The following is a 20,300-nucleotide window of genomic DNA, read 5'->3' on the forward strand; positions in this document are numbered from 1 at the left end:
TCATTTTTTACATTAAAGTATGTTGATAATTTCAAATTTGAATTAAAAAAATTTAATAAAAAAAAATTATTGTGTGTTATACAGTTTGTTAAAATACAGTGTTTGAAATTTAGTGTAAAAAATTATTTTATAAAAATTAAGTGCAGAAAATTCAGTGTATACAAATTGAATGCAGAAATAATCAATGCTACAGGACTCAAGACTCACTTTTGATTAATTAATTAATTTATTTTTTATTTTTTTGTCCTGCCCAGCTTCTCAGGCAAATCATATAGCAGATGTAGATGCCCATATCGGCTGTTCAGATTTACTTTACAAAAGAGAAGTGTAGGATACTTCTCTTGTTGCCTTATTTGTATTTTGACTTTATTAAATGTATTTATATTATCATTTGGTGCAGCCGGGCCGGAGCAGGAGGGGATAGAAAGAGAAAAAAAGGAAGACAGAGGGGGGAATTGTGGGGACAAGAGGGGGATTAGACAGAGAGACAAAAACAACAACAGCAAACACAACAACAACAACAACAACAACAGAGCAACTTCAGCAAATACGACATGTACAAATATGATGGTAAAAGTAATAGCAAATAAGCAGTTAGCGAAAATAAAAAATAATACAGAAATGACAATGAGCATTATTACACTAAAAATGGAGCAATATGAATACCAATAGAAATAGTGCTATTGATAATAAACAATACCAATACTTTTCCTTTATTATCAACAATACAATTGTTCAAATGCAACAATACATATACGTCATGATAACTTGAGATACGAAAGAATGCAGAAAAATGGAGGGGAAGAAAGAGAAGCAACCTACATTAACCTTGTAGATTGTTATAGTAACAATAGGTTAAGCTTTGTCAGTGTGCCATGTGTTATACCCAGTTTACCCTAGGGCAACAACGTTAATATATGTTTGATGAAACGTGATTATGTGCATGAGTGTATGTGTGCATATGTACTTGTATATGTACAGTATGTGTATATGTGTGTTTGTACAGTGAATGTATATGTATAGAATGTGTATGTGTGTGTTTGTACAGTGAATGTATATGTACAGTATGTGTATATGTGTGTTTGTACAGTGAATGTATATGTACAGTATGTGTATGTGTGTGTTTGTACAGTGAATGTATATGTACAGTATGTGTATGTGTGTGTTTGTACAGTGAATGTATATGTACAGTATGTGTATATGTGTGTTTGTACAGTGAATGTATATGTACAGTATGTGTATATGTGTGTTTGTACAGTGAATGTATATGTATAGAATGTGTATGTGTGTGTTTGTCAATGCTTCAGAACTCGAGACTCACGTTCGATAAATTAAGACTGACGCAAAATCAATCCTGTCCAAGAACCAGCCAATGAGCTCCAAAAAAAAATGTATACACTGATTTTTTAAACACACAAATTTTGCCCGCCAAGTTTTTATTCAATGGAATTGTCAGCATAATTTGGTGTACAAAAAAAATAATTTCACATAATTCGGGCGCAAAAAATTCAGTTACACAAATTCAGTGTCCAAAAAATTCGTAATACAGAGTGATCTCAGGCGAACCATCTGCTCCTTAATGTGGACAAGACCAAGGAGTTGGTCATCGACTTCAAGAAGAACATGACCCATGTGGAGCCCTTCAACATCCAGGGCCGGGAGGTGGCAGTAGTGGGGCAGTACAAGTACCTGGGAGTCCACTTGAACTGCAGACTGGACTGGAAGGACAACAGCAAAGCTGTACACAAGAAGGGCATGTGCAGCTTAGGTCCTTTAATGTGTGCGGCAAGCTGTTGGAGGTCTTTTATCAGTCTGTTGTGGCCAGTGCCCTGTACTTTGCAGTGGTTGGTTGGAGGAGCAGCACCAGCAAAAGGGACTCAAACCGGATTGACAATCTGATCCGGAAAGCCGGCCAAACTATTGGCACGCTGATGGAGTGAGGGACAAACTGCTCGCCATCATAGACAATCCTGCCCACCTACTCCACCTGACAATTAAGGGACAGCGGAGTTCATACTCCAACGGGCTCTTCCAGTATCGTTCCCACAGTGTTCGATTCAAGAAATCCTTCACTCCACACTCCATCCAGCCGTATTATCACTCGCCATACAGCAATAGATGATATCTATTACCTGACACCTTCTGTTAGCTACCTCTCTTTGTTCATAACGTATATTTTCTGCTGGATCTACTCTCTATTTTATGCTGCAGCTGTTACACATACTGTAATATTGTACATGGTAATGGTTATATATTGTATTTATTATGTAAAAATATAATATATATCAGCATATATTATATACTGTATATATATTATGTAAACATTACATATATCTTATATTTATATTGCTACTACGGTACATTTGTAGTCTACTTTATACCTGCATTGTCCTTTCCGTTCTTTGTAACTGAGCTACTGTGTGGAACGATTTCCCTTGTGGATCACTAAAGTCGGTCTAAGTCTAAGTAAGTCGAAGTCTATCAGGTCTGTCTGAGGAACTCAGAATAATTCCAGTACACTTCAAACCAGGCAACACCCTGAGACAGAGACCTGTGCATCCTGTCAAGGCGTGTTGTTGACGAACCCCAAGATGCAGAGATGGCGGCAGGCATTGAGCGGCAAAACATGATTTAATGTTCAATATAAAGCAAAAAACACAAACCAGGAACTAGGAGGACAAACTGGAAACAGGGATCCAGCAAACAGGGACTATAGGAACAAAAAAAAACCAGTAAGCTACAAACAGCTACAGAATATAGCTTACCACTACCGCATACAGCTACACTGACATCGACACGACAGGTAGGTAGGACAATAATCCAGCACTGACTGGCGGGGAAGGCAGGTTCAAATAGCATCTGGCTGATTGACACCAGGTGTGGCCCGGTGCCAATCAGCCACAGCTGAGGGGAAAAAGCACTCAGGGATACAAGCAGGAAATGAAGACCAAATAAAAGCACTGACAGGAAACTAAGACAAACGCAACCAAACTGTCAGGGGCAACCCTGACACATCCTAAAGACCAGACACCCCACACCCACAAAAACAATCTGGTGTATGCTATCCAGTGTAATGATGAATGCACTGATTCGTGTATTGGGGGAAACAAAACAACCACTAAGCCGACGTATGGCAGAGCATTGACGAGATAACGCTTCAGGCCAAGACTCAGCTGTCTTACCTGCACCTCAGGAAGAAACAGGACTACTTTGAGAACAAAAATGTAGAGATTCTGGCCAGGGAGGACGGATGGTACGAAAGAGTGAGGGAAGTCATCTATGTCATGGTTGAAAAAACATCCCTGAACAGAGGTGGTCTCCCACATACAACACTGTCCTTTCAACCATTCCTAAAAGACTCTGCAATTTAGCCTCCAACATATAACAGGGGTTAGAAACATTCTGGTCCCAGAAGATGACAGTTTACAACTGAATGGAATGCTAACGTGGGGAGTTCAGACTATTTTGGACTGGTCGTTGTCGTCTCACAGCCATCGTTCTGCCACACAACACCTCAATGCTAACGAGGGGAAGTTACACTCTATGACTGTCGTTGGCTTTGACAGCTAGGATTGCTTGTTTGCATCAAAACAGTTTTTCTCACTACGATAATGCGAAACCATCCTTGCCCGGGCACACCCTCCTGGTTTTTGGAATGTAAATATTTGGGATTTTGGCACCAACCGTGACCACTAGATTTGACCAATCTCAGTCTATGAGCACGAACTGATGAAGCCTACTCGGATGAGCGGAGAAACGTCTTCCAAGACAAACCAAGCAGTCCAGTTGCGAACGATTGAACGCCCTAAGATGACAATGACCTGGATGAATGAGAACCTGTCACGATCCGTGGTCCGGATCATGTTTTTGTTATGTTCTGTTAGTTTTAGACTCCATAGTTCCTGTTTTTGTGCACCCTTGTTTTAGTTACCATGGCTACTTATGATTTTCACCTGCCTCTGGTGTTCAGGACGCGCACCTGTTCCCAATCTAGAGACATTATTTAAGCCTGCCTTTGCCAGTCAGTCGTCCTGGCGCCATTGTTTGTCTCATGCCCGGACTACGTAAGTCGTGTTTATTTCATGCCCCAGTTTCATAAGTTCTCTATGTCCATAGTCTATGCTAAGTATTTACTTTAACTCTCCAAGTGCGATCAGCGCGTTGTGCTTTCTTCGCCTTGTTTTCCGTTTTTGTACCTTTTTGAGTTTTGAGAATTAAATCATATTTTTACCTGCACGCCTTGTCCGGAATAGTCCGTTTGCATCCTGGGAGAACAAACCTCGCAGCAAGCTGAGACCCCCCCCCCGTCGTGACAGAACCTTCATACACAGTAAAAAGGTTAATAAAGGTTCATTTCTATTACTATACTTTTTGGGACACTGAATTTATTTAACGGAATTTTATGTGTTTGAATTGTTTTACATCAAACTTTGCTGACAATTTCGTTGAATAAAAATGTGTGAGCAAAATGTATGTTTTGTATAGAAATTCAGTATATAAAAAAAATTCATTGTCAAAAAATTACAGTGCAGAAATATTTGTTGCTTTAAAACTTTCAGTGAATTAAGACGAAAGAACGGATCGGTTGTTTCAGTCCTAATTTACTGGAAGTGAGTCTTGAGTTTTGAGGCAATGAATATTTCTGCACTCAATTCAGTTCTTTAAAGTCTGAATTTTTTTCATAAAATAATTTTTCCGCACTAAATCTTAACACCGTATTATGCATTACATTTTTATTTCATGAAATGGTCAACATAATTTGATGTAAAAAAAAATTGAAACTCAAAAATATTCAGTGTCACAAAATAAGCTTTCGTAATACACAAATTAACCTCGATAATCAGCCTTTTCAAGTGTCTACTGTTCAGAGTTGGTAAGTGTATTTAATGATCATAAAATCAGTGAAGTGCAGCATAAGTAGGGGTCACCAACCACAGGGCCGCAGACTGGTGCCGGTCCGTGGGCGAGGCCGAAGCTGGCGACAAAAAGTAGTTAAGTTAAAGTTAAAGTACCAATGATTGTCACACACACACTAGGTGTGGTGAAATTTGTCCTCTGCATTTGACCCATCCCCTTGATCACCCCCTGGGAGGTGAGGGGAGCAGTGGGCAGCAGCGTAGCCGCGCCCGGGAATCATTTTTGGTGATTTAACCCCCAATTCCAACCCTTGATGCTGAGTGCCAAGCAGGGAGGTAATGGGTTCAGACCCCCCCCCCCAAAAAATCAAGTCACACACCTGTTTTTGAATAATTTTTTCGATGTATTTATTTGTAAATTGCTATGTCGTAATACACGTAAATGTGTGTCCTTTTTGGAAATAATTACCATCCATTTTGTAAACCACTGAAGCCTGAATTATGCTCCAGGAATGAGGATAACCGGCTAGGAGAAAAAAAGCTAAGATTCCGCAGTTAAAAAAAATAAAAATTATATATATATATATATATATATATATATATATGTGTGTGTGTGTGTGTGTGTGTGTGTGTGTGTGTATACATATATATATATATACATACTGTATATATATATATATATATATATATATATATATATATATATATATATATATACACACACACATAAATATATATACAATATTTATATATATATATATATACATATATAAATATATATTATATAAATGTAATATATATATGTAATTAAAATATGATTTTGTCTCTTCCTGCCATGCCCATGTACCAGTTTTGAAGCCGGCCGCTTCCAAAACAAGACTAAAAACAAAAATGGAGGTCAAAACACACTATTACCATCTACTCTTGAGTTCCTATCAATGTTATGGGTTTTTGTGTCAAGTGGTTTCATTTAATATTTTTCCTTTCTTTTTAAATTTTTTTTAGTACGGGGGCTCCATGTCGATCTAATAAATTCACATATCAGTCTTCCATCCATCCATCCATCTTCCGCTTATCCGAACATAACAGTCTATATATTTTTATTTTCAGTCTACATATCAGTCTATATCTTTATATTTTAGGCCTTACACCCCCCACCCCCCCTCTTTTTTTTATGTAGCCCAAAAAAAATAACATGCATTATTGCTGTGTAATAAAATGAGAATGTATATTAGTGTGCAGGTGTACCTAATAAAATGTCCCATGAGGTAAAACTAGTCAACCTTATGGGTAGTACTGCCTCGACTTGGCCAGTCGGTGGCAATGTGCACTGACTCAAACAGTCATGTATTTTATTTTATATATATATATATATATATATATATATATATATATATATATATATATATATATATATATATATATATATATATATATATATATATATATATATATATATATATATATATATATATATATATATATATATATACACACACATATATATACACTACCATTCAAAAGTTTGGGGTCACATTGAAATGTCCTTATTTTTGAAGGAAAAGCACTGTACTTTTCAATGAAGATAACTTTAAACTAGTCTTAACTTTAAAGAAATACACTCTATACATTGCTAATGTGGTAAATGACTATTCTAGTTGCAAATGTCTGGTTTTTGGTGCAATATCTACATAGGTGTATAGAGGCCCATTTCCAGCAACTATCACTCCAGTGTTCTAATGGTACAATGTGTTTGCTCATTGGCTCAGAAGGCTAATTGATGATTAGAAAACCCTTGTGCAATCATGTTCACACATCTGAAAACAGTTTGGCTCGTTACAGAAGCTACAAAACTGACCTTCCTTTGAGCAGATTGAGTTTCTGGAGCATCACATTTGTGGGGTCAATTAAACGCTCAAAATGGCCAGAAAAAGAGAACTTTCATCTGAAACTCGACCGTCTATTCTTGTTCTTAGAAATGAAGGCTATTCCACAAAATTGTGTGGGTGACCCCAAACTTTTGAACGGTAGTGTATATATATATATTATACATATATATATATATATATATATATACACACATACATATATTATATATATATATATATATATATATATATATATATATATACACATGTATATATTTACACATATTTACACATATATATATATATATATATATATATATATATATATATATATATATATATATATATATATATATATATATACAGTCAAGAAAATAAGTATTTGAACACCCTACTATTTTGCAAGTTCTCCCACTTAGAAATCATGGAGGGGTCTGAAATTTTCACAGTAGGTGCATGTCCACTGGATGAGAGATAACTTAAAAAGAAAAATCCAGAAATCACAATCTATGATTTTTTAACAATTTATTTGTGTGATACAGCTGAAAATAAGTATTTGAACACCTGTCTATCAGCTAGAATTCTGACCCTCAAAGACCTGTTAGTCCGCCTTTAGAAGTCCTCCTCCACTCCACTGTATTATTCTGAATCAGATGCACCTGTGTGAGGTCGTTAGCTGCATAAAGACACCTGTCCAGCCCATACAATCAGTAAGACCCAAACATTCAGCATGGCTAAGACCAAAGAGCTGTCCAAAGACACCAGAGACAAAATTGTACAACTCCACAAGGATGGAAAGGGCTACGGAGAAATTGCCAAGCAGCTTGGTGAAAAAAGGTCCACTGTTGGAGCAATCATTAGAAAATGGAAGAAGCTAAACATGACGGTCAATCTCAATCGGAGTGGAGCCCCATGCAAGATATCACCTCGTGGGGTCTCAATGATGCTAAGAAAGGTGAGGAATCAGCCCAGGACTACACGGCAGGACTTGGTCAATGACCTGAAAAGAGCTGGGACCACTGTTTCCATGGTCACTGTTGGTAATACACTAAGACGTCATGGTTTGAAATCATGCATGGCACGGAAGGTTCCCCTGCTAAAACCAGCACATGTTAAGGCCCGTCTTAAGTTTGCCAATGACCATTTGGATGATCCAGAGGAGTCATGGGAGAAAGTTTTGTGGACAGATGAGACCAAAATTGACCTTTTTGGTCATAATTCCACTATGCGTGTTTGGAGGAAGAAGAATGATGCGTACCATCCCAAGAACACCATCCCTACTGTGAAGCATGGGGGTGGTAGCATCATGCTTTGGGGGTGTTTTTCTGCTCATGGGACAGGACGACTGTACTGTATTAAGGAGAGGATGACTGCAGCCATGTATTGTGAGATTTTGGCCAAAAACCTCCTTACCTCAGTCAGATCATTGAAGATGAGTCGTGGCTGGATCTTCCAACATGACAATGACCCAAAGCACACAGCCAGGAAAACCAAGACGTGGCTCTGTAAGAACCATATCAAGGTTCTGGAGTGGCCTAGCCAGTCTCCAGATCTAAATCCAATTGAAAATCTTTGGAGGGAGCTGAAAGTCTGTGTTACTCAGCGACAGCCCAGAAACCTGACTGATCTACAGAAGATCTGTGTGGAGGAGTGGGCCAAAATCCCTCCTGCAGTCTGTGCTAACCTGGTGAAGAACTACAGGAAACGTTTGACCTCTGTAATTGCAAACAAAGGCTACTCTACCAAATATTAATGTTGGTGTTCAAATACTTATTTTCAGCTTTATCACACAAATAAATTGTTAAAAAATCATAGATTGTGATTTCTGGATTTTTCTTTTTAGGTTATCTCTCATACAGTAGACATGCACCTACCATGAAAATTTCAGACCCCTCCATGATTTGTAAGTGGGAGAACTTGCAAAATAGCAGGGTGTTCAAATACTTATTTTCTTGACTGTATATATATATATATATATATATATATATATATATATATTACTTTCAATAGTGCAAACACTGCAAATTTAAAAGAGACACACACAGAACTCAAATCCAAATAAGAGATTGCTTATTCGTGACGATGGTTATATATTGTAGCAAAACAACAATATGCATCTTTGTGATGAAGATCTCTGATACAGAGTTACTCAAACGTCTTCAAGTGGTTGTACAGGGACTGGACATATGTAAACACACACATTGGGTCCGGCTTGTCCCCCATTTCCAGCATGTCGTCCACCTCGATCAGACGGAGACAGTCAGCTTGTTTCCTGACAGGAGGGATGATATATTTAAGGATACAATGTGGCTACATTTTAAGGCTAATTGGAGGAAAAATGGCCAGGATTTGTTGTTTTTTAATTAATAGTGCATTTATGATTGCACTATTAACCTTCAGGACCCATTTGGTCCCATTGACTCTCATTGTAATCCCATTTTTTAGAATAAACTCATTGCTAAAGTTAGGTCTGATGTTGTTAAAATATTTGAAGTAGTGGAAAAAATATGATGTATTAGATTTGATTTTTGTTTGTCAAAATCAGTGTTGCCAGAGTAGTCCTCCAAATTATTCCACTTTGCACCTTATCTATTGAAAATATTGCAAAATGAGCAGTTTTAATGACAAAATAGGCATGAAAACACATAATAATAAACAATACCATATCTAGTTATTTATTATCTTAATTTAAGCAATAGTTATGACAATAAAAGTAGTAACTATATTATTAATATTAATAAAAGTAAGGATAACATAAGAGAGGAGCCAGATGAGGTGGTTCGGGCATCTGGTCAGGATGCCACCCGAACGCCTCCCTAGGGAGGTGTTTAGGGCACGTCCGACCGGTAGGAGACCACGGGGAAGACCCAGGACACGTTGGGAAGACTATGTCTCCCGGCTGGCCTGGGAACGCCTCGGGATCCCCCGGGAAGAGCTGGACCAAGTGGCTGGGGAGAGGAAAGTCTGGGCTTCCCTGCTTAGGCTGCTGCCCCCGCGACCCGACCTCGGATAAGCGGAAGAAGCTGGATGGATGGAAGTTATTACATCAATACTTTGTTTAAGTTTGTATTTTTAAAGATTTGATATAGTAAAATTGTTTTTAATATACTTTTTCAATTATACGTTAATGAGAGGGCACATTTTTGGACCTGAAAAAAGTTCCACTTTGCACCTTAATCTTTGGAAAATATTGCATATTTTGTGCTTTCCTATTAATAAAAGACAAAATGGGCATAAAAACAAATAATCATAAACAATGTAATAATTCAAACTATAATACTTATTAGGACAATAGAAAGGATAGTAACAATAATAATAATAGTAATGATCATAACATTTGGATATAATAAATTATTGTATCAATAGTTTGTTTGATTTTATTTGTTTAAAGATGTGATATGATTTTATATATCCATCCATCCATTTTCTACCGCTTGTCCCGTTCGGGGTCGCGGGGGGTGCTGGAGCCTATCTCAGCTGCATTCGGGCGGAAGGCGGGGTACACCCTGGACAAGTCGCATATATATATATATATATACAGTATATATATATTTATATATATATATATATATATATATATATATATATATATTGTATATATTGCATTATATATATATATATATATATATATATATATTGTATATATTGCATTATATATATATATATATATATATATATATATATATATATATATATATATATATATATATATATATATATATATATATATATATATATATATATATATATATATATATATATATATATATATTAAGATTAAAGATTAAAGTACCAATGATTGTCACACACACACTAGATGTGGTGAAATTTGTCCTATATATATATATATATATATATATATATATATATATATATATATATATATATATATATATATATATATATATATATATATATATATATATATATATATATATATATATTAAATCATAGGCTTATGAGAGGGACAGTTTAGCACCTGAGGGTAAAAAGTAAACAGCAATCCTCCCAAATATTCCACTTTACACCTTAATCTTTGGAAAATGTTGCATATTTTTTGTTTTTTCTATTAATAAAATCAGTAGTTTTCATGACAAAATGGGAACAAAAACAAATAATAAACAATATAATATTAAACTACCTCTTTTATTTAAAAACATAGACAATAATAATAGTAATTATCATTAAATTTAAATACATATTAATAATACGTTCAAGTACATTTTTTTAAATATTTGATATTGGGAATTTTTTTAAAATATATTTTTTTAATTATCCGTGAATTAGAGGGACCACTTTAGGACCGGAGTGTAAAAAGTAAACTGACTACCACTCCCAAATGTTCCACTTTTCACCATAGTCTTTGGAAACTATTGCATATTTTAGGTTTTTCCTATTCATATAATGATTAGTTTTTATGACAAAATGGACAAAAAAACAAACAATAATAAACAATATAATAACAAATTATTTATCATCCAAAAAAAAAAAGTAATGATCATAAAATTTAAATATTTTACAATTTCAGACAAATGGTTAGATTGTTTCAAAGACTATGGTGAAATTGACAAAAAAAAAAACTGTATGTGTTTTTATAAAGTATACTTTAATGAGAGGGACCATTTTAGGACCTGAGGTTATAAAATGAACTTTATTCTTGCAGGGCTCGATTCCACTTACTCCGCTATGGTGAAGGCCGTTTGCAAGTTCTGCTTGCGGTTGGCGGGCTGTAACGTGTTGTAGTCAAACTCCAGAGGGAAGAAGGAGTGGACCAGAGCACAGAAAGCCATTCCGTCGCTCCAGCTGGAGGAGAAATTCTGGATGTCGATGTTCTGCCGAGGAATATATTAGTGCATTAATTTTTTTTTTAATTGACTTTTCTCCTAACCATAGACTCTATTTACTCTTGTTGTCAGAGCTAAACCTGTAATATAACTGAATAAATAAATAAAAACAGAATACAATGATTTGCAAATCCTTTTCAACTTATATTCAATTGAATAGACTGCAAAGACAAGATATTTAATGTTCCAACTGAGAAACTACATTTTTTTTTGCAAATAATCATTAACTTAGAATTTAATGGCAGCAGCACATTGCAAAAAAGTTGGCACAGGGGTATTTTTTTACCACTGTGTTACATGGCCTTTCCTTTTAACAACACTCAGTAAACGTTTGGGAACTGAGGAGACACATTTTTGAAGTTTTTGAGGTGGAATTCTTTCCCATTCTTGCTTGATGTACAGCTTAAGTTGTTCAACAGTCCGGGGGTCTCCGTTGTGGTATTTGAGGCTTCATAATGCGCCACACAGTTTCAATGGGAGACAGGTCTGGACTACAGGCAGGCCAGTCTAGTACCCGCACTCTTTTACTATGAAGCCATGCTATTCTAACACGTGGCTTGGCATTGTCTTGCTGAAATAAGCAGGGGCGTCCATGGTAACGTTGCTTGGATGGCAACATATGTTGCTCCAAAACCTGTATGTACCTTTCAGCATTAATGGTGCCTTCACAGATGTGTAAGTTACCCATGTCTTGGGCACTAATACACCCCCATACCATCACAGATGCTGGCTTTTCAACTTTGCGCCTAGAACAATCCGGATGGTTCTTTTCCTCTTTGGTCCGGAGGACACGACGTCCACAGTTTCCAAAAACAGTTTGAAATGTGGACTCGTCAGACCACAGAACACTTTTCCACTTTGCATCAGTCCATCTTAGATGAGCTACGGCCCAGCGAAGACGGCGGCGTTTCTGGGTGTTGTTGATAAATGGCTTTCGCTTTGCATAGTAGAGTTTTAACTTGCACTTACAGATGTAGTGACCAACTGTAGTTACTTACAGTGGTTTTCTGAAGTGTTCCTGAGCCCACGTGGCGATATCCTTTACACACTGATGTTGTTTTTTTACGCAGTACCGCCTGAGGGATCGAACGTCACAAGCATTCAATGTTGGTTTTCAGCCTTGCTGCTTACGTGCAGTGATTTCTCCAGATTCTCTGAACCTTTTGATGATATTACCGACCGTAGATGGTGAAATCCCTAAATTCCTTGCAATAGCTGGTTGAGAAATGCTGTTCATTTGTTCACAAAGTGCTGACCCGCGCCCCGTCCTTGTTTGTGAATGACTGAGCATTTCATGGAAGCTGCTTTTACACCCAATCCCGGCACCCACCTGTTCCCCAATTAGCCCGTTCACCTGTGGGGTGTTCCAAATAAGTGTTTGTAGCGCATTCCTCAACTTTCTCAGTCTTTTTTGCCACTTGCGCCAGCTTTTTTGAAACATGTTGCAGGCATCAAATTCCAAATGAGCTAATATTTACAAAAAATAACAACGTTTTCCAGTTCCAACATTAAGTATCTTGTCTTTGCAGTCTATTCAATCGAATACGGGTTGAAAATAATTTGCAAATCATTGTATTCTGTTTTTATGTACGGTTTACTTCACTGGTTTTGTAGTAATAATAATAATACAAATAAAGATAATTGTAAATAACTGGTACAGTACAGCCCCCATAGTGGCAGATTTCTTATCTCTGCCTGTAAAAACCCCAATGAGACCACTGTTATCTATTTCAGCTAATAGTTTTGTACCTTATATCCAATGGTTTTTGAGCGGCACCACTCCAGCAGGATCTGCTTTATACCACTAGCGCTAGAAACTCCAAAACTCTGGGATCGCTTCAGTTTGGGTTTGGAATCCTTCGGCCTATCCAATAAAAATGCAACTTACTTCAAGCGTCGGAGCGATAACTTGTTCCTGGAAACACTTCAAATGTACGAACTTTGTCGGCTCCGAGTTCATCCTCTCGAAGAGGGCGCGCTTGGCCTGAGCCCCGCTGGGGCGAGGAAGCGTGTGAGACTTCACCGGGTCCGGTTTGAAGTCAACGCTGGGCGGGTTAGCTTTCCTGAAAACGGAGACACGGATATTGACTGCGATGCGAATAGGACGTAAACACGAGGGTCGCGGTCAACTTACTTGTTGTCGAAACCTGTTTTGACGATTGATTTAGAGGGAAGAAGTTTTTCTGTAAAGACATAAGCATACATTTTACAGTTGAGAGTGTACACAAAGTGACAAATAATAAGCAAATCATCAAAAACAGAAAAAATACCAAGCAGAAAATAGAGTCATGTTTTTTTTAGCTGTATTCGCTAGCATGCTAACACCATTACTGTAGACAAAAATTACCTTATGCCTGGTTCACACCAACCGTCATTTTTGTCAATTTTTCCACGAATATCCCGATCTCCGAAGTAATGTTATGCTTTGATACGCTCTGATACAAATTAGTTGCCGCTTTGGGGGGACGGATTACCGTTCCTCACGATTTGATGCCGCTTTGATATGCTTTAAATCACGCTTTGATACGTTTTATTACGCTTTATTGAACTTTATTATGCTTTGATGCGATCCTGACGCTTTAAATCAGGCTCTGACACGATTATCAAGCTCTGTTGTGCATTGGAATTAATGTGTCATGAACATTATGAACATTCATTTGTAATAATGACTTTGAAATGTGATATTGTTATGTAATTATGTGCAATTTGGAAGATGCTGTGATTATTATTTTGTGAATTTGATGAATAAATTGCGTGCGCACACGTAATATAATAAAAAAGAGAAATATGATAAACAAATAAGTAAAAAAAAATGTGAAAAACTCAGTATACTAAGTTTTCCCCACATTTTTTTAGATTTATCTATTTATTTGATTTCTCTTTTTGTTTTCCACACATTTTTTATATTCATCTATTTTTTTCAATTTCTCTTTTTTTTCCGTTATATTATGTTTATTATTTATTATCTATTATGTTTTATATTCATTTATTTTTTCAATTTCTCTTCTTTTTCGTTATATTATGTTTATTATTTATTATGTTTTATATTCATTTATTTTTTCAATTCCTCTTTTTTTCCGTTATATTATGTTTATTATTTATTATCTATTATGTTTTATATTCATTTATTTTTTCAATTTCTCTTTTTTTTCTCTGTTGTATTATGTTTATTATTTATTATGTTTTATATTCATTTATTTTTTCAATTCCTCTTCTTTTTTCGTTATATTATGTTTATTATTTATTATGTTTTATATTCATTTGTTTTTCAATTTCTCTTTTTTTTCTGTTATATTATGTTTATTATTTATTATGTTTTACATTCATTTATTTTTTCAATTTCTCTTTTTTTTCCGTTATATTATGTTTATTATTTATTATGTTTTATATCCATTTATTTTTTCAATTTCTCTTTTTTTCCCGTTATATTATGTTTATTATTTATTATGTTTTATATCTTCATTTCTTTTATTTCTTTGTCATCTTAATAAATATCTATCTTTCATTTCTTATGCTAATTGACAATAAAAGGCATTTCTTTTATTTTTTATATTCAATGTCACTAGTCAATACCACAGTCACTTCCTATTTGTAGTTGTAGACTGGGGTCCGCGCTTTGAACCAAGATCTGTTAAGCTTTCCTACACTTTGAGTCAAGCTTTGCTGAGCTTTGTCAGGCTTTGATACGCTCTCGGCACTTTATTCCATCCTTGACAGAGCGCCAAATTTTTTAAAACCGTTTAAAATTTTTTGGCGAACTTGCCGCATGTCCCGCTTCACTACAAGCTTTCCCACGATCCATTACGACCCTCACGCTTTAATCAGGCTTTGTTACGCTTTAACGCCGCTTTGCATGCCGCTTTGCATGCCGCTTTGCATGCCGCTTTAAAGCGCCGTTGGTGTGAACCTAGCATTATATCTTTATAAACTAATAATATTAATTAAAGAAATAACTAATTACAACAGGGAAACACAAAAATAAGTGTCAAATGTAGGAAAGCAAATATTGGCATTAGCTCTAAATCGCAGCTAGCATAAGTGGACCCCGACTTAAACAAGTTGAAAAACTTAGAGATTTTCCAGAACAAACATTTTAAAAGAAATTCAAAAGACTTTGAAATAAGATTTAAATTTGATTCTACAGATTTTCTAGATTTTCCAGAATAATTTTTTTGAATTTTAATCATAAGTTTGAAGAAATATTTCACAAATATTCTTTGTCGAAAAAACAGAAGCTAAAATGAAGAATTAAATTAAAATGTATTTATTATTCTTTACAATAAAAAAAATAAATTTACTTGAACATTGATTTAAATTGTCAGGAAAGAAGAGGAAGGAATTTAAAAGGTAAAAAGGTATATGTGTTTAAAAATCCTAAAATCATTTTTAAGGTTGTATTTTTTCTCTAAAATTGTCTTTCTGAAAGTTATAAGAAGCAAAGTAAAACAATTAATGAATTTATTTAAACAAGTGAAGACCAAGTCTTTAAAATATTTTCTTGGATTTTCAAATTCTATTTGAGTTTTGTCTCTCTTAGAATTAAAAATGTCGGGCAAAGCGAGACCAGCTTGCTAGTAAATAAATACAATTTAAAAAATGGAGGCAGCTCACTGGTAAGTGCTGCTATTTGAGCTATTTTTAGAACAGGCCAGCGGGCGACTCATCTGGTCCTTACGGGCTACCTGGTGCCCGCGGGCACCGCGTTGGTGACCCCTGCGCCACACTATGGTGAGTTCAAGAATCGCCAAAATTAGTAGGACAAAACGATGTTCACCAAATACTGTCATCAGTGAAGCATACACACAAACATATTAAACAGTGGGCTTTCTAACAATTGGGAACATTTGTGTCATGTTTGTCCTCAAACAAAAAACATACTAAAACTACAAAATTATTTTACCACATCTTTTTCCATTTTTAATCATTTTTTAAAAATGGTCCAGGGAGCCACGAGGGCGGGTTCCTGACCTCCGGGTTAGGTGATGCAGCTCGTACCTCATAAAAAACTTGGGATTGTGAAATGAATTGAAATCAATTTAATCAGTGCTTTGCTCCCCAAAATAACACCATTTAAACATGTAACATACCTTTTAAAAAGAAAAAAACAAACTTTGGGATAAGGAATGTGGTATAAAAAAACGACTAAAGTAGTTTTAAGAACGTAACAATAATGTACAGCGTTTACCTGGGAGAGTCTCCTTGAGCAGCAGCTGCTCCATATTTTCATGGATAAATGTCCGCCGTTTAGACGCTCAGTAATATTTTTGTATGATTTATTTTCAGAATTAAATGAATTATCATTCGGTTCTTCTTTTCAGCAATGTCCTTCCTCCTTACTTTATTCCTTCCCATGGTTGGAAAAACTACGTTATGTCGGACTTTAGTGGTCTTCCCGTTTTAGAATAATGTTAGCCGGTATCACAATGGTGAGTTCGGGCTCAATAGTTCTTTACCTGCTGGCTGAGGGAAGCTCACACTTCTCTTTAGAGTTGGACTCGATGTCTTCAGAAGTGGAGCTGCAATCAATTTGGGGACAAAAAAAACCCAAAAATGATAGCAGAAATTATTTAACAAATACCTTTTTCGCCAAGACCCACCTCTCTTAAAGGGGTACTCCCCAGGTTTAACCGACGGTTCCTGCAATGTCGGAGTAGCAGCTGGCGGCGAATCCGTGTTGGCCCTCACCGAGGCCGAGAGACGCGAGTCTGGCTTGAGATCACTGCTGACGTCTGATCGGGGAAAAAAAGCAAAGATTCATGTATTATGTGAGAAAACACAAGAACTGACGCTTGTTGATGACTCACCGCGGCGAAACGGATACTCTCTCGGTTTGACCGGCTGGGATTCCGGTAAAGATGGATCGGATTTTGACGCCACAGTGACGGCGTGATGGGCTGAAGTAGTTTGGGATATGAAGGATGATTGATCCTGGGATACTCCGAGTACTCCTGCTTGGGAGGACGACAGAAAACGACAAAAATGGTGGTACTACCAAATAGGACCGGGTAGTCTTCATAGTTTCCATGAACTTACCCTTTTTCAGAGATACATTTCCAGCTGGATTCTCTGTTTTGACGGCTGCACCTACTTCCTGATACAGTTTTGGGGCCATGGCAGTGATTGGAAAATGAGGCTGGGGTTCTTCTACATCTAGAAGAGCACAAAAACATGGCAATCATGTGACGAGATTGTCAGAATAATTGTATCTGAGTTATCACAAAACTTTGTGTTTCAACGAGTTCCCGGCGAGCAGACAAAAGCTGTCTTTAATCCGACCAAGCAGAAGGCTTGTAAAACTCCACTGTGTAGGATGGGGAGCAACATGAAGGTGTTCTGTTTCTTTCATGTATTGTAATCAACAGAAAGATATTGTCTTGACCCGGGAACTACAAAGCGAAGAGGAAGCAGGACCCGACTCCCCTCCAGGGACCTTTTCTGTGAACTGTTTTACGACCTTTTCTTTGAACTGTTGTAATCAAAGGCGATGGCTGTTTACGACCCCCGTCCCTTAAAAAGGGAAAGTCCAAATAAAAGAGGAGGCGTACAATTTTTCGCCAAAGCGTAATGACACTGTACAAGGGTACAGATGTACACGTTTCTCCTCACAGAGACAAATTGAATTCTGTCTCTGTTTGATTCTTGTCTTGTTTAATAGATGTTATCAGTGTTTGAACCTGACAGAGATGACACTGCCTTCCTTTTTGTGGAGTATTTTACATAGAATACAGCAGGGGTGCCCACACTTTCAGCAGGCAAGCTACTTATTATATATATATATATATATATATATATATATATATATATATATATATATATATATATATATATATATATATATATATATATATATATATATATATATGCACACACACACGCACAGTTGCCCTTCAAGGTATGCTATTTCTGCTTATCTCTATTAAGCAAGATGGTGGTTAGCATTAATAACTAGCGAGAAGAGCTATTACATCCACGTATCAACATGACTACAACGTACATGTGCCCTTGTATGAGCTTGTGTACTTTGTGGATTATTTTCCCGCTCATGTCGGAAGGAGCAATTGTATTTGTGGAGGGGGGCGTGGCCTGCGGGCCTGCCGCGGAACGGGGTGTGCCAGGACCGGCCTCGAAGACAGCGACAGGTGAGTGGATGGCCCAGGTGGGCCTTGTTATCTAATCACCTGTCGCCTTTATTAGCAGCAGCCGGATTGAGACACGCTAATGGAGCTGGAGAGAGAGCGAGAGAGAGAGAGCGAGAGAGAGAGAGCGAGACACGGACTGGAAAAAACATTTTGCTGGAAAGCAGAACATTTACACCTTGTGAGGAAAAATAAAACAAGTGTTGTAACCCTGATCTGGGCTCTTGTGGCAATGTTTGGTGGTCTGAGGGACCCACTGGAGGGCAACCTCCACAGTATTAATTAGGCCAATTTTTATATAACTTTTCATACAGTGTACAGCTCTGGTAATGGGTACATTCGCACCCACCTGCACAAATGTACTTCAAAATGTAACAATCAAAATAAATATGGCTTTTTTTTTTGTTTACTAGGGCATGCATATACAAACCCTGTTTCCATATGAGTTGGGAAATTGTGTTAGATGTAAATATAAATGGAATTCAATGATTTGCAAATCATTCCCAACCCATATTCAGTTGAATATGCTACATAGACAACATATTTGATGTTCAAACCGATAAACTTTTTTTTTTTTGCAAATAATCATTAACTTTAGAATTTGATGCCAGCAACACGTGACAAAGAAGTTGGGAAAGGTGGCAATAAATACTGATAAAGTTGAGGAATGCTCATCAAACACTTATTTGGAACATCCCACAGGTGAACAGGCAAATTGGGAACAGGTGGGTGCCATGATTGGGTATAAAAGTAGATTCCATGAAATGCTCAGTCATTCACAAACAAGGATGGGGCGAGGGTCACCACTTTGTCAACAAATGCGTGAGCAAATTGTTGAACAGTTTAAGAAAAACCTTTCTCAACCAGCTATTGCAAAGAATTTAGGCATTTCACCATCTACGGTCCGTAATATCATCAAAGGGTTAGGACCAACATCAAATATCTTATCTTTGTAGTGCATTCAACTGAATATGGGTTGAAAAGGATTTGCAAATCATTGTATTCCGTTTATATTTACATCTAACACAATTTCCCAACTCATATGGAAACGGGGTTTGTATAATATGCATTAGTTTGACCATTTAAAATCAACGATAATAAAAAGGAGATGCTTGGAAATAGCATAAAAATGCCCCAAAAACTTGGAAAAACGCGATTCATAGAGTCACGTTTTAGTGTAACCATCATGAGCGTTCTGTTCAGGTATAATTCTTTTATATTTTGATAAATCATATTTATGTATTACTAAATTTAAATAGGTATTGATCAATCTTTAAGCTGTGTGTATTTGATTTCAGTTTGCTTTTGACATCTTATTTAGAATTGTAGTTGAGACTTTTACAACCTTGTGTTGCGCTCATGATGGCGTAACCAAACTAGATTTCATTTAATGATCTTATTTTGAATATTTATTCCCTTTTTTTTACATTTAGTATATTTAAATATACTGTGTTTTATGCTTTTTTTCTTTTTGGGAACATGTACTATACATATAATACAATAAAGTCTCATATAAAATTATGTTTCTAGCAATACTTTAATTTTGCCTTTGAAAGTAACACTCCAATGTCCATTAGTGGAGCTGTACACTACTAC

General features: G+C 36.4%; 1 protein-coding gene across 1 annotated transcript in view; it reads right to left on the reverse strand.

Moving 5' to 3' along the window:
- Positions 1-8,798: 8,798 nt before the first annotated feature.
- Positions 8,799-20,300, reverse strand: part of LOC133651073 (smoothelin-like protein 2) — a 34,812-nt gene continuing 23,310 nt past the window's right edge. Inside the window, exons 4-12 of the mRNA XM_062048996.1 lie at positions 17,602-17,718; positions 17,373-17,516; positions 17,166-17,297; positions 17,022-17,084; positions 13,703-13,751; positions 13,509-13,631; positions 13,318-13,432; positions 11,405-11,556; positions 8,799-8,996 (exon numbers count right to left, since the gene is read on the reverse strand). Coding sequence (XP_061904980.1) covers positions 8,870-8,996; positions 11,405-11,556; positions 13,318-13,432; positions 13,509-13,631; positions 13,703-13,751; positions 17,022-17,084; positions 17,166-17,297; positions 17,373-17,516; positions 17,602-17,718 — 1,022 coding nt within the window. The 3' untranslated portion in view covers positions 8,799-8,869. The remainder of the gene's footprint in view (positions 8,997-11,404; positions 11,557-13,317; positions 13,433-13,508; positions 13,632-13,702; positions 13,752-17,021; positions 17,085-17,165; positions 17,298-17,372; positions 17,517-17,601; positions 17,719-20,300) is intronic.

This window comes from Entelurus aequoreus, linkage group LG05, assembly GCF_033978785.1.
Source record: "Entelurus aequoreus isolate RoL-2023_Sb linkage group LG05, RoL_Eaeq_v1.1, whole genome shotgun sequence".
In the NCBI taxonomy this organism is placed as follows: domain Eukaryota; kingdom Metazoa; phylum Chordata; class Actinopteri; order Syngnathiformes; family Syngnathidae; genus Entelurus; species Entelurus aequoreus.